The 12,982-nt window shown below is 38.9% G+C and overlaps 2 protein-coding genes across 7 annotated transcripts in view; one reads left to right on the forward strand and one right to left on the reverse strand.

The window, feature by feature from the left end:
* The window catches only part of ARFIP1 (ARF interacting protein 1), a 121,881-nt gene extending 121,305 nt beyond the window's left edge, over positions 1-576 (reverse strand). For 2 of the 5 annotated variants that reach the window (XM_010338598.3, XM_010338596.3), the window contains exon 1: positions 431-575. The gene's annotated coding sequence lies outside the window, so the exon portion shown is untranslated. Of the gene's footprint in view, positions 1-295 lie in introns of all 5 variants that reach the window. The other 3 variants (XM_074396818.1, XM_010338595.3, XM_010338597.3) reach the window with 3 other exon arrangements.
* A 167-nt stretch (positions 577-743) lies between these two features.
* Positions 744-11,531, forward strand: TIGD4 (tigger transposable element derived 4). 2 transcript variants are annotated; one of them, XR_012516976.1, is made up of 3 exons: positions 744-1,047; positions 5,687-5,815; positions 6,574-9,007. XR_012516976.1 is itself a non-coding variant. In XM_074396819.1 (2 exons), exon 2 carries the CDS (start codon positions 9,642-9,644, stop codon positions 11,178-11,180), a length of 1,539 nt encoding a protein of 512 aa, XP_074252920.1. In that variant the 5' UTR covers positions 744-1,047; positions 9,457-9,641; the 3' UTR covers positions 11,181-11,531. The 2 variants fall into 2 exon arrangements, 1 of the variants encoding a protein (XP_074252920.1); XM_074396819.1 differs by lacking the exons at positions 5,687-5,815; positions 6,574-9,007 and adding an exon at positions 9,457-11,531.
* Positions 11,532-12,982: the final 1,451 nt, after the last annotated feature.

Here is a 12,982-nt window from a genome sequence, read left to right on the forward strand (position 1 = left end):
TCTGGATCCTGCAACCCTTTTTCCCACCTAGTGTATGCAAAGCCAAGAGAGTGCCGCCCTGCAAGGGCCGGTCCTACACCTTCACTCGACTGTTTCGGGAGCACACTCAGAGGGACAGGGACTGAAGGAACAGAAACCAAAGGCAGAATACTTGGGCAGATATGGCACAGACGAAGGAGAGGCGTGCCCTGTGAAAGTCGAGAACTGCGAACCCGGAGGCAACGTGTTCGCCCCGCCAACCACCTCAAGCCATCTTTCCCCCGCCTTCTCCCCGGCGCGCCAGCTCCGCCCTCACCTGTCTTAGGGTAACTCGGGAGCGTGTAAGTCGAGGCTTAGCCCTTCCGCCGCTCTCTGGAATCGCCTCAACCCTGGCGAGAAGTGAGCGGAAACGAGACCCAGACCTTTTCCTTCTTCCCCTTCCCCCACGCACCTCGGCTCCTCGGGGGCGGGGAGCAACTGCAGCTGTCACAAATTCACGCTGACCAACAGCCCAGGACAGCCGGACCTGCGACCTCTCAACCCGGCCTCCAGAACCAGCACCAAGAGCAGCGAAGCCGGAAGTGAGGAGACCGGAAGTAGCGTTGTCCCTGGCCCTGGATGGCCTCTCTCTCCCTCAATCTGGCCTTGCCCAGCCACGTCTCGGTGGTGCCAGCGCACCGCCCCCGAAGCTCCCTCCGCCCCTCTCCTGGAGGCGGGCCACGCCCTCCCGTTGCTGCCCTAGCAACCACATCCGGGACTCTGGCGGTGCGGTTGCCCGGGTGGTTTTCTGGCAGCGATCTGGTAGTAAAAGGGTGTGCGCGGTCCAGAGGCACTGGCCAGAGCTGGGAGCTTGCGGAAGGGCGCGCCGGTCTGGTCTTGAGAGGTCGGAAGTCTCCGGAAGCCCTCCGCATCCCTCCTTTTCGTTCACACACTCCAGCCTCACACGTTAGGCGTCTTCCCATCAGAACGTGAGCCGGTGCCGGGAGGGTGGAGGTGGATGTAGCTCACCGCCACGCTACCGCGGAAGAGCCAAAGCTGCTTTCTCAGCCACCGGAGAGCACGAAGAAGGTTATTCCAGTCCCGCGGGGAGGGTGGGGTGGTGGAAAGGATGAGAGGATAAGGGAGCAGACGGAATGCGGGCTCCCCCTCCCGCTGCCCCCGCGCCTGGGCAGCCCCCTCCCTTCTACGTTCCCTGAGCTCTTACTTGCTCTGGATTTGAGATCGCTTTGTGCTTTGTTCGCTGTCTCACAGTAGATTCCCCGACACTTTTCTTTCCTGCTCTTCTTTCTTCTCCCAGATGACCGAGCTCTGCTTTCTTTGCTTGCCCGATTACTTCTTAAATAGATCATTGCTTAAATAGACACGGAAACTGCTGAACAATTCCCTCTCTCAGAGCCTTTTGTAGTTTCCTAAAAGGGGCCCCAACATGCACTACTCTCCCCATCCCCAGCGCTGAGTGGTGGGAAAGCGTGGCTCCTCCGTGGCGCTAGGCAGACCTGAGGTTCATTTACATACAGTACAGTACAGTTGGTCCATCCACAGTATATCCCTTCAAACTGCTGGACTGCTTTTCCTTTGACAGCTGCTCAGTTTTACTCCCATTTCGCTTGTAGAAATGTGAAGGGTAACTGTGCACATGGTGAGATTTACCCTTCTGTAGACCGTACTTCTCTGCTGCCTTAACTTGTCTCAGTAGCTGACAAGGTATTTTTAATGACTAATGTCTAAAGGCAGAACTCTACCTCTACAGATTTCCAGGGAGTTTCAGTGTAGTGAAATATCCCTGGCAGGTGTTTTCCCCAGATCGGTGAATAGTAAATACCTATGGCACCATAAATGTTTCCAACATAAATAACAATATTGATTGAGCTCTCCAGAATACCACCTCTTACAAAAACAGTACTGAAATTCCAAAACATAAATCTCTCATCTTAAGTGGTTGTCTTTAACAAAAGGAGCAAATATATATGCCAACCCACTCAAACTGTAACTTCAGTTCTTTATAGCTTACTGTGAATTTTTCTGTACAAAGCCATCTTGGTTTGGAGACCATTAGTCTTGTCAATTATAAGAAAAGAATCCCAATCTAAATTAATTACTGCTGTAATTGTGTAGGAACAGAGCGGCTACAGAACTTGCAGCTAAGTACAGGTGTTATTCCTCGGGTTTCAAAAGGGTGACTTGGAAGAAGTGCATGGTACGGCACAGCAGTGCTTAAATGATGTGGACAATGAGTACTGAACTGTTTGAGCTGGCTGTTGTCTTAAGGATTCCTGCTAGCTGTCTTTTGAGTTTGGGGATGCTTAGCTTCACTAAAGTTAGTCTAATTGTTAGACTGTTAGAGGTGTTTCTTATTTTGGAAAGGTGAAGCCTTGCTGTAGTTTGTCTTTAGCTGGATAGTTTCCTTGACAGCTGAAGGTTTTGTTGGAGATTCCGATGGACTTGGAACTAATGCTAACTTCTGCTTGGTGAAGATACTAACCAAGTTAGAAACTCTTCAGTGAGATTCAGGTACTGTGTATGATTAATCCTCATCCACAGTATTATGCTGCGCAAGGCTGTATATGCATGGGATTAATCTTTCCATGATTTCCGCTGCCCCAAAGGAAATTAGAGTGTAGTCTGGCTCCAAGAAAACACTGGAAGCTACTTCAGCTGGTGATGGAAAATAGTGGAATTCTAAACATCCTTTGGGACAAAGGAAGCAGCAACCAATGTTCTTTGGATTGGGGAATATTTTTGGTACTAATTGAAAAACATTATTTTAAGCCTAGCCCTGGTTAGATAGAGACTTGTTTTCTCTTCCCTCTATCCTTCTTTTCCTTTCCCCCTCACTTTTTCTTTCCTCCTTTACTCTTTTTCTTTCCTCCCTTCTCCTTCCTCCCTTCCTTCTTCCTTCCCTCTATCTGTCCCTCCCTCCCTTCCCCCTTTCCTTCCTTTTTTCCCCTCCTTTCCTCCCTCCCTTCCTCCTTTCCTCCATTCCTCCCTCTCTCCCTTCTTTCCTTCCTTCCCTCCTTTGCCCTAAAACTTGAGGGACCCTGCCTGCTCACTTTGTTTAGAATAGAAGATGACTACTTTTCTCTAAATTGTCATTTATTTTTGGAGAGAGACAAAAAAAGGGAATAGCTGCCTTCCATATATACTTATGATTATCTACTCCCTTACTTGCACTGCTATTGGCTGTTTATTTGGCTTTTGAAAAATTAGGTGCTGTTTATTCATTGGGCTTGTGAGGAGCTCTAGTAGCCCTGAATGGCATTTGTGGCATACTCAATGAAATCTAATTCTTTATCCTGGCATTAAAGGCTTACCAAGATCTGGCCTCAATCTTGCAAATGAGTACTCTCTTTTGTATACCTGAAGGAAGAGTGCTAATTTAGCCAACTAATAGAGATAGGTATAGATACTAATATAGACATAGATATGAAACTTTAGTTGCAAAGGACTGTTTAGTCCTTTCTCTATTCTCTTATGAATAGAGAATAAAGCATAGAAGAGGGAAATTACAGGGCCGTTTGAAGCATACTGAACAGTCCTTTGCAACTTTAGACTTACTTGATTCTCTTATAGCACCAGGAAATTGACTAACTATGGTTGAGTTATGGAAATATGCTGTCTGCTGCACACCAGGCAAGTTCCAGAATATTAGCAACTCCCGCTACTTAGGATAACAGTACAAGCAGGATTAAGTGGATACAGTTTCTATCTATTTGTAGAAGACAATGAGTTAGTACTTTCTTAAGTTTGGAAAGTAGTTAATTCTCTGCAGAGGGGCATAAATTACTGGTAAAAGGAGAGTGACTCATTACCCCTAGACATTCTGATTGGAAAGAATGCCAACTTTCTGTTTTCTGGTACTGATTTTTTTTTAATAACTTGGTATAAAAGCAGAACATTAAGTTGACTGTTGTGGAAGAAAAAAAGTAGAGCATTAGAGCTGTAAAAGTGTTTTTAACTATAAAGAGGAAAAAAAATTAACCTATTAATAATTCATTTACCTAGAGGGAACACTCAACATTTTGGTCAATGCATTTTTCTTTATATCTATGTAGATATATATTTATTCATTAATTGAACAAATTGTTATTGACAACCTATGGTTTGCTGGAAGTGAGCTGTGTAGGAATACCCGTGAGCTTCTGCTCTGATGTAATTTTTATTATATGTTGTATTTGTTGACATATAATTTTATATTTTACTTTTTTCACTTAATAGATCATTGAACTTTTTCATATCATTAAATATTCTCTTTGTGTGGCATAATTGTATTTCAGTATGTAGATATTTCATAACTTATTGAAATGCATCCTTTTTGTTGTATATTTTCAATTTTGTCTGTAATTATATAGCAATGTAGGGAATAGTCCTGTGTAGTAGGCAGAATTCTAAGATGAACTCCAATCACCCTTACCTTGTATAATTCCCTCTCCTGTGAACATGATGGGATATTAATGCTATGATTATATTACTTTCAAGAGGATTTCGCAGATGTAATTAAGGTTGCTAATCAATTGACTCTGAATTAATCAAAAGGGCAATATTTTAGGTAGACCTCACCTAATCAAGTGAGCCCTTCATGAACAGAGAGTTTTCTCCTGCTTTTGGCAATAGAGGAAGTCAGGGAGATTCAAAGTGTGAAAGAGAGTCTACAGAAGGAATGCTCTACATTGCTGAAATGAAGAGGGCCACAGACAAGGACCTGAGCAAAGCATCTAGAAGCTGAGAGTAGTCCCTGCCACCAGCCAATAAAAAAAACTGGAGACTGTAGTCCTACAACAGCAAGGAACTGAATTCTGCAAACAATCTGAGTGAGCTTGGAAGGAAATTCTTCCCCAGAGCCTCCAGATAAGAGCCCAGTTTCTGACTGACATCTTGTATGAACTTAAGATCTACAGAACTGTGAGATAATAAATGGGTGTTGTTTTAAGGCACTGAGTATATGGTAATTGGTTGCACAGCAATAGAAAGCTAATACATTTATAAGAAATTATTTTTACATCTATAATTATTCTTTTGGGATAAAATCCTTGATATAGGCTGGGCGAGGTGGCTCATGCCTATAATCCGAACACTTTGGGAGGCCGAGGCAGGCGGATCATGAGGTCAGGAGATTGAGACCATCCTAGCTAACACAGTAAAACCCCATCTCTGCTAAAAATGCAATAAATTAGCCAGGTGTGGTGGCGCACACCCGTAGTTCCAGCTACTTGGGAGACTGAGACGGGAGAATTGCTTGAACCCAGGAGGCAGAGGTTGCAGTTAGCTGAGATCACACCACTGCACTCAAGCCTAGGCAACAGAGTGAGACTCCATCTCAAAAAAAAAAAAAAAAAAAAAAAAAAATCCTTGATATAGACCTTCTAGATACAAAGTTACACACAGTGTTAAGGTTGTATATCGTATTGCAAATTTGCCCTCCATAAGCTGTTGTAACAATTGATGTGCCTAACGACCTGTTACCTCACCCTAGCAAACACTAGATACTGCCATTCTGATAGGCAAAAACAACAAGGTATCTCTTTTTTTAAAAGAAGATTTATGTTTTTCTTATTAATAGTAGGATTGACCATTGTTTTCTTTATTTGAAATTAATTTGGTAAGTCTTTTTTTGGCCAATTGCATATTCTTATTAGCTTAACTGTTGACATAGAGAAAATACTCCTTAGCGTGTTAATACAGCATTTCTCTGCTGTAATATTTTCAAAAGGGAGAATGATTAATGAGCTTGAGAGGATGACTATTCTGAGAAATATTAGCTGCTGCCATTCCTCCTTGCAAAAGAATATCCCAGATGTTGTACTGTTGGAGTTTGGAGAATGTCACCCTCATTGATCAGGTAGTATTGATGCCTTATTCTTTTCTAGGGAAAAAGTCTAATTTGTCTGTTTGGCATTAGAAATGTGATTTTTTTTAGGACTAAATATATATTGTATCTTATCATGGAAAATGGTAGCTTTGACTAATGTTAATTCAGGGGAAAAGCTTAATCTTCCTAAACAAAGTTACCACATTTTCAATTTTCTCAAGATAATGAGTAATGTCTGATAATATATGTTATATTGCTTTAACAAGGATGGGAAAAGAAGAAATTCAAGTTACTTTTTCTATAATCCTTGTTATTTGACATGATGGATTTTATTTCTGATAAATGAGATAAGGCAGGAGGGAGAGAGGAAGCAAGGGAAAGGGAGAGGGAGGGATTGGGGAGGGAGGAAATGAAGGGTGGGAGGGAGGGAAGGAAGAAAGGAAGGAGGGAGGGAGGGAGGGAAGGGGGAGGGAGTTGGGAGATTCTCTTAGGAAATTTGGTTGGTTTTGCCTTTTTTTGAAAAATTGGTTTTCGCTACATCAATTTCTGAAAGTTGGTATCTTCCTAATAAGAGCAAGTATTTTATTTTCATTTTGAAAGAATTATGTATTTACAGGAAAATTTAAGAGGAGATGCCATATACAAGCAAGATTTTTAATGTTAGTTGTATGATCAACCCTTATTACTTAGGTTAGCCCTCTCTAACAGATAGAGTTACTGTTTGTGTTCACAGAATTCATAATGGCCTATTCTTCCATGGAGGCCTAATGTTGCTTTCTATTTTTAAGGCATTGGAAATGCTGGCTTAGATTGGTGCTGGGAGCATAGAATCTGTAACTGTGGGCACAGGAGACCCCACCAGTGTGATTCAAAGATACTGTAATACAGTGAAAAGAATGCTGAGTTGACATTTAAAAGCCTGGATTCTGGACTGCTCTTAACCACATTGTAACTGTGGGACCAATGAAATCCAGTTTTACCTTCCTCCGTAGTTATTTGGAATACAGGTAGTAAAACCATTTAAAAATTAAAACCCTGGGCTATCATTATTTTTAAGACTTTTTTCAAAGTGACACGTTTTTTAAAAAAGAATTCCTTTGCTGGTTGTAATTACTAAGATAAAAATTCCTTCTTTGAGTTGGGCAACAAGGGCAGAATAATTGTGGCAAAAAAGTTTTGTCAAAAGATTTTGTGCAAAAAGGCGCGAATCACCTGGGAAACCTGGAAGCGAGAAGAACGAAGTGCCCACACTCGCACAGAAGTAACACTGCTCATCAGTGGAGCCCCTACACTCTCACAGAAGTAACACCGCTCATCCATGGAGTGCCCACACTCGCGCAGAAGTAACACGGCTCATCCGTGGAGCGCCCACACTCACACAGAAGTAACACCGCTCATCCGTGGAGCGCCCACACTCACACAGAAGTAACACCACTCATCCGTGGAGTGCCCACACTAGCACAGAAGTAACACCACTCATCCGTGGAGTGCCCACACTGGCACAGAAGTAACACCACTCATCCACACTCGCACAGAAGTAACACCGCTCATCCGTGGAGCACCCACACTAGCACAGAAGTAACACCGCTCATCCGTGGAGTGCCCACACTCACACAGAAGTAACACCGCTCATCCGTGGAGTGCCCGCACTGGCACAGAAGTAACACCGCTCATCCGTGGAGCTCCCACACTCGCACAGAAGTAACACCGCTCATCCGTGGAGCGCCCACACTCGCACAGAAGTAACACCGCTCATCCGTGGAGCGCCCACACTCGCACAGAAGTAACACCGCTCATCCGTGGAGCGCCCACACTCGCACAGAAGTAACACCACTCATCCGTGGAGCGCCCACACTCGCACAGAAGTAACACCGCTCATCCGTGGAGTGCCCACATTTGCACAAAAGTAACACTGCTCATCAATGGAGTGCCCACATTCACGCAGAAGTAACATTGCTCATCAAATTAGCTTGTTATTATCTTGACCATAGTAGGCCCAAAGCCCCATAGATTCAGATAAGGGAGATGCTGACTTGGGAAAGTAGAGATGAGCCCATCTGGGGCCTGTTACTGTTCTCCCGGCTTAGGAAAAGCCCTACGTTGAGTATACATGTAAGGTGAGATCCTTGCTTCTGTTTGCAAGTCGGATTTTATAAAGTTTCCCAAATTGTAGATTCACACAGCCAAAAGATATGAGACAGGTAATGATGATAAGATCACCACCATGTATTTGTTGAGCACTTTCTTAAAGTACTAAATACTGTACTAAGTGCTTTTACACTCTCTCATTGAATCTCTGAATGCACAATAATGAGGTAGGTGCTGTAGTTATTCCCATTTTACAGGAAGCTGAAGCTTCAAATGGTTATGTAAATGACCTGGGGTCACTGAGTACTAAATGGCAGAGTGAATTCTCAATTCAGAAGTGGCCTGCACCTTTTTTTTTCTTTTTTTACAGATAGAAAGTAGATGACTGACACGTTAAGACTCCTGGTCACTATCCTTCCTATTCTTAGTCTACATCTCTTTCTGCATTATACTCTCCTAATTGTTTGTTTCTATGCCTTTTGTCCAGTATTTCTGGCCTCTATACATTCAGCTAATATGTCAAGCTAATATAAAAGATACTGCATTCTTAGCCTACTAACAGGATAAGAGTAAAAAAAAAAAAAAAAAAAAAAAAAAAAAAAAAAAAAAAAAAAAAAAAAAAAAAATTTAAATTATAAATATAAAAAAGTATTGGGTTTTTAAGCTTTTAGGTAGAATGGGATTTAGATTTTTTTTTAAAATAGAATTATCACTTGATTTGATTTTTTAGTGAAGCATTTTCTGTCAGACTCTTATAAAAGAGACACTGTCTCCCATGTACTATTAAAAGTTGAACCTTGTGACTTCTGTCTGACTATGTTTTCTTTTAGAGAAGTTAGAGGGTTCAGTCTGTGACCTCATGTAAAAAACAGCCACCAAGCATCTATCCAGCATCATTTTTAGTTCTTTAATTTTGGTAAGCCCACATTTTCAGAATAGATTAAATTAATCTGATTTATTTCAGAACTATATATTATAAAGCATTCAAAGGCAAGTGAGAATTCAAATCTGTAGAGCAGAACTAGAGAGCTTTTACAGAGAGACCTTTCGGGAGGTAAGCATTTCTTTTGGAAATTTTGTTTATTGTAATTCCATGTTTCTATTATTTTCATTATTAAGAGCATAATAATTTGTATAAGTATTCTTTTTAATATTCAATTGACATACTGCTAAAATTGCTGCTTTTTTTTTTTTTTTTTTTACATTTTCAAAAAACAGAAGAAGATATACTGGCAAGTTCTAGAAGGATTCTACCATTTTCTTCTTTACCATGAGCAAAGTTGAAAATTAATGGGTAACATTTTTGCATGAAAACTGTTGAACATTTTTTCTTCTTATCTCTGAGTCCTTCTGTGGAGAATTAATAGGAGGTTGAATTTGTGCATGGATAAAATGGATCATCTTAAAAGATTTAAGTGTCAAAAATACATCATCAGGACTGGACACGTTTGATATAATGAGATTTCTATTTTAGTTTGACTTCTAGAACTACGAATAAACTATAAATTGAGCTATGCAAGGTTCTAGGAAGGACGTTTCTCTTCTAAAATATTGTAGTTGCATGTAACATTTTTCTTCTTCAGGTCTTTGAAAAAGCGTATTTCATCATCAAGTTCCTACAAAATAAGACTGTTAGACCCTTGCCAATTTTTAATATATGAAGTAGGATAGAAAGCAGCAATCTATATCATACTGGAAAACAAATTTTAATCAAAGAAACAGTCACCAGGAAGTAAGAAGAGTAATCTCTACATAAGTACTGGCTGAGATGGCAGAAGCTCCTGTGGATGCCTCAACTTTGCCTGTAACAGTGAAGAAAAAGAAAAGCCTATCCATTGAGGAAAAGATCGACATCATAAATGCAGTGGAAAGTGGCAAGAAAAAAGCAGAGATTGCTGCTGAATATGGAATAAAGAAAAATTCATTGTCTTCTATTATGAAGAATAAAGACAAAGTTCTAGAAGCCTTTGAATCTCTAAGATTTGATCCAAAAAGAAAAAGACTGAGAACTGCTTTTTACACAGATCTGGAAGAGGCATTAATGAGGTGGTATCGAATTGCTCAGTGTCTAAATGTACCAGTTAATGGTCCAATGTTGCGTCTAAAAGCTAATGATTTTGCCCAGAAGCTGGGCCATAATGATTTTAAGTGCAGTAATGGTTGGCTGGATCGTTTTAAATCCAGGTATGGTTTAGTATTCAGAGCTCAACCTGCAGAAGCTACAGGTGTATCAGTAGACCCTTCAACTGTCTGGTACCAAAATGTACTTCCTTATTATTTAAATGATTATCATCCTAAAAATGTTTTTAATATAAAAGAGACTGGGCTGCTTTATCGAATGTTACCTACGAATACATTTGCATTTAAAGGCGAAACATGCTCAGTTGGAAAGTTATGCAAAGACAGAATAACTCTGGTGGTTGGCACAAACATGGATGGCTCAGAGAAACTTCCTTTGCTTGTCATTGGAAAAAACAGAAGTCCACATTGTTTCAAAGGTTTAAAATCATTGCCCGTGTGTTATGAAGCTAACAGAATGGCATGGATGACCTCAGATGTATTTGAACAATGGATGCGAAAGCTTGATGAGAAATTTCAAGCCCAGCAACGAAGAGTGGTGATTTTTGTTGAGTCTTTTCCAGCACATCCAGAGGTAAATAACCTAAAGTCCATTGAGTTAGCTTTCTTTCCATCATGTTTATCTTCCAAATGTGTAGCTATGAAACAAGGCATTATTAAAAGCCTTAAAATCAAATATCGACAGTGTCTTATCAAGAAATTTTTAAGTTCTGTTGAAGGTAGCAAAGAATTTACATTTTCACTACTGGATGCAGTTGATACATTGCATCTTTGCTGGAGAGCTGTAACCCCAGAGACTATTGTTAAAAGCTATGAAGAGGCAGGATTCAAATCTCAAAAGGGAGAAAGTGACATAACAAATGCAGAAAAGGATACCAGTCTGGATTTGGTTGCCCATGCTCTGGGGGCAGGAGTAGAATTTCCTGAAGGTTTATGTATAGAAGAGTATGCTGCCCTGGATGATGATTTGGAGACATGTGAAACAGCACCAGATGGTGATTCTGTATGCACCAAAGAAAGTAAATCAGATGAAACTGGATTTTACACTTCTGATGAAGAAGATGATGATGGATCTCCAGGAACTGAACTGCCTTTACCATCAAAATCTGAGGCAGTCACTGCTTTAGATACTCTGAAAAAATTTCTTAGAAGTCAAGATATTAATGACGGACTTCAAAATTCTTTAGCAGACCTTGAAAATTTCATTAACTCTTTATCACTTAAGTAACTATGTATTACATCTGAAGAGTTATAGCTTTTCCTGATACATTTTATTATATAAGGTATGTAAAGGAGTTATACCACTTAAACATAAAAAAGTGAAAAACTAGTAATCCTTGGTTTAATCGCGAAAACCTTTGGTTTGAATAGCAAAACTCCCTAGTAAATGAGAATTGAGTAAAAATTACAAATTTCTATTTAACAAAGTTTTAGGGAGTAAAAAATATATTTCAGAGGGCTGTCCTAGACACATATGGTCAATGTGTCAAACATGAAAGGAACTTTTCTGCTATATTTTTATGTTGAATTGATGATTTCTATTTTTTTGAGTTCAGATTATATTCTAGAATATTTTAATTTATCTACCTAATCTAAGAAACAAAATATCTATCAATAGTTTAGATATTTATTTTTATAAAGATATATATATATATATGTATTCTAACTAGACTTTTAAATATCAAATATAAAGTAATTTTGAATTATTTTTCACGTAATTAGCTGGCCTTTCTAATAAGAAATTATGGAAAACTACTGGAAATAAACTCTGACCTAGCTATATACCAAAATGATTAAAAATATGTGTTTTACTACTTTCAAGTTATTTGTATATAAGGTCAAATAAATACCTGGGACCCTACCAGGTTTGTCACCTATAACCAGAAGATATGGATTCTTCCTAAATATTTATATGAATATTTGTGTTTAATAGAAAAATATATTACTGAAACATTTATTAAACTCTCATGATATAGTTTAATAGTTGTACCTAGATGTTTTTCTAATTTTAACAGCTAAAGCTTTTAATCTATAATATTTAATTATTTTTTTGACTTTACTGAATTTTATTTTCAGGTACAACTAAATGTCCTTTTAGCATATTTTCATATATGTAATCCTTTTTCCCCCCAAATTTGATGGGTAATATTTTGAATTAAAATTCTGTTTGAGAAAGTTTTATCTATAGAATGTTTTAAAATATTATATGAAACTAATTTCCATCTATAAAGTAATCGAGATAGTAGAAAAATATAACAATACTTTGTGAGATTTTTCTATTGTTAAATTTAAATAGTATGCTTATTTAACTTATTACATTTAATTTAGTGTCCCCTTTGAAAAATATTTTATAAAAATGTAAAATATACAGATTATTTTTACTATGAATTATTAGTCTGCCAACAGATGACACATCTGGAAATATTTATAGAAAGCATTTTTATTTTTCAACTGTTGATTTATTCTCCTTTTTGAGAATTGGTAATAGTAAGCCTTAAAATGTATTAAAGTTTCTTTTAGAGTAAAATAGGATTATTTAAAGTTAAAGCATTTTGTTAAATATTTGATTTAAAATTGTGATTTGGTACAATCATGGGTCTAAAGGAGCCCTTAAGAGTTCCACTTTTTACTATAGTACTTGGCATATATTGGCCCCTCAAAATTTTTTTCCTTTTTTTCTCTACTTGATACCATGTTATGATCTATTTTATTTAATCATTCCAGATATTTAATGATGTAAGAACTGTCTCCATTTTTATAGATGAGGCAATTAAAACCTGGAAAGGTGAAATAATTTGGTTAAAAAATCTCAGAGCCAAAACTAAAGCAGCAGTTTCCTGTCACCTATTCCTGTATTCTTCTATGCACCACAGTGCTTCTTCTCTATACTCTATGAAGGAAAACTGTATTATTTTCTTCTCTTGAGTTTGGGGGACTGAGGGCAAAATACGTTAGAAAATATGTTGGATCCATGCTGGTAGCACTATTCATAAGATCTCTTCTGAGAACACTATTACTAGTGAAATACTG

This window comes from Saimiri boliviensis, chromosome 3 (assembly GCF_048565385.1).
Source record: "Saimiri boliviensis isolate mSaiBol1 chromosome 3, mSaiBol1.pri, whole genome shotgun sequence".
Lineage (NCBI taxonomy): Eukaryota > Metazoa > Chordata > Mammalia > Primates > Cebidae > Saimiri > Saimiri boliviensis.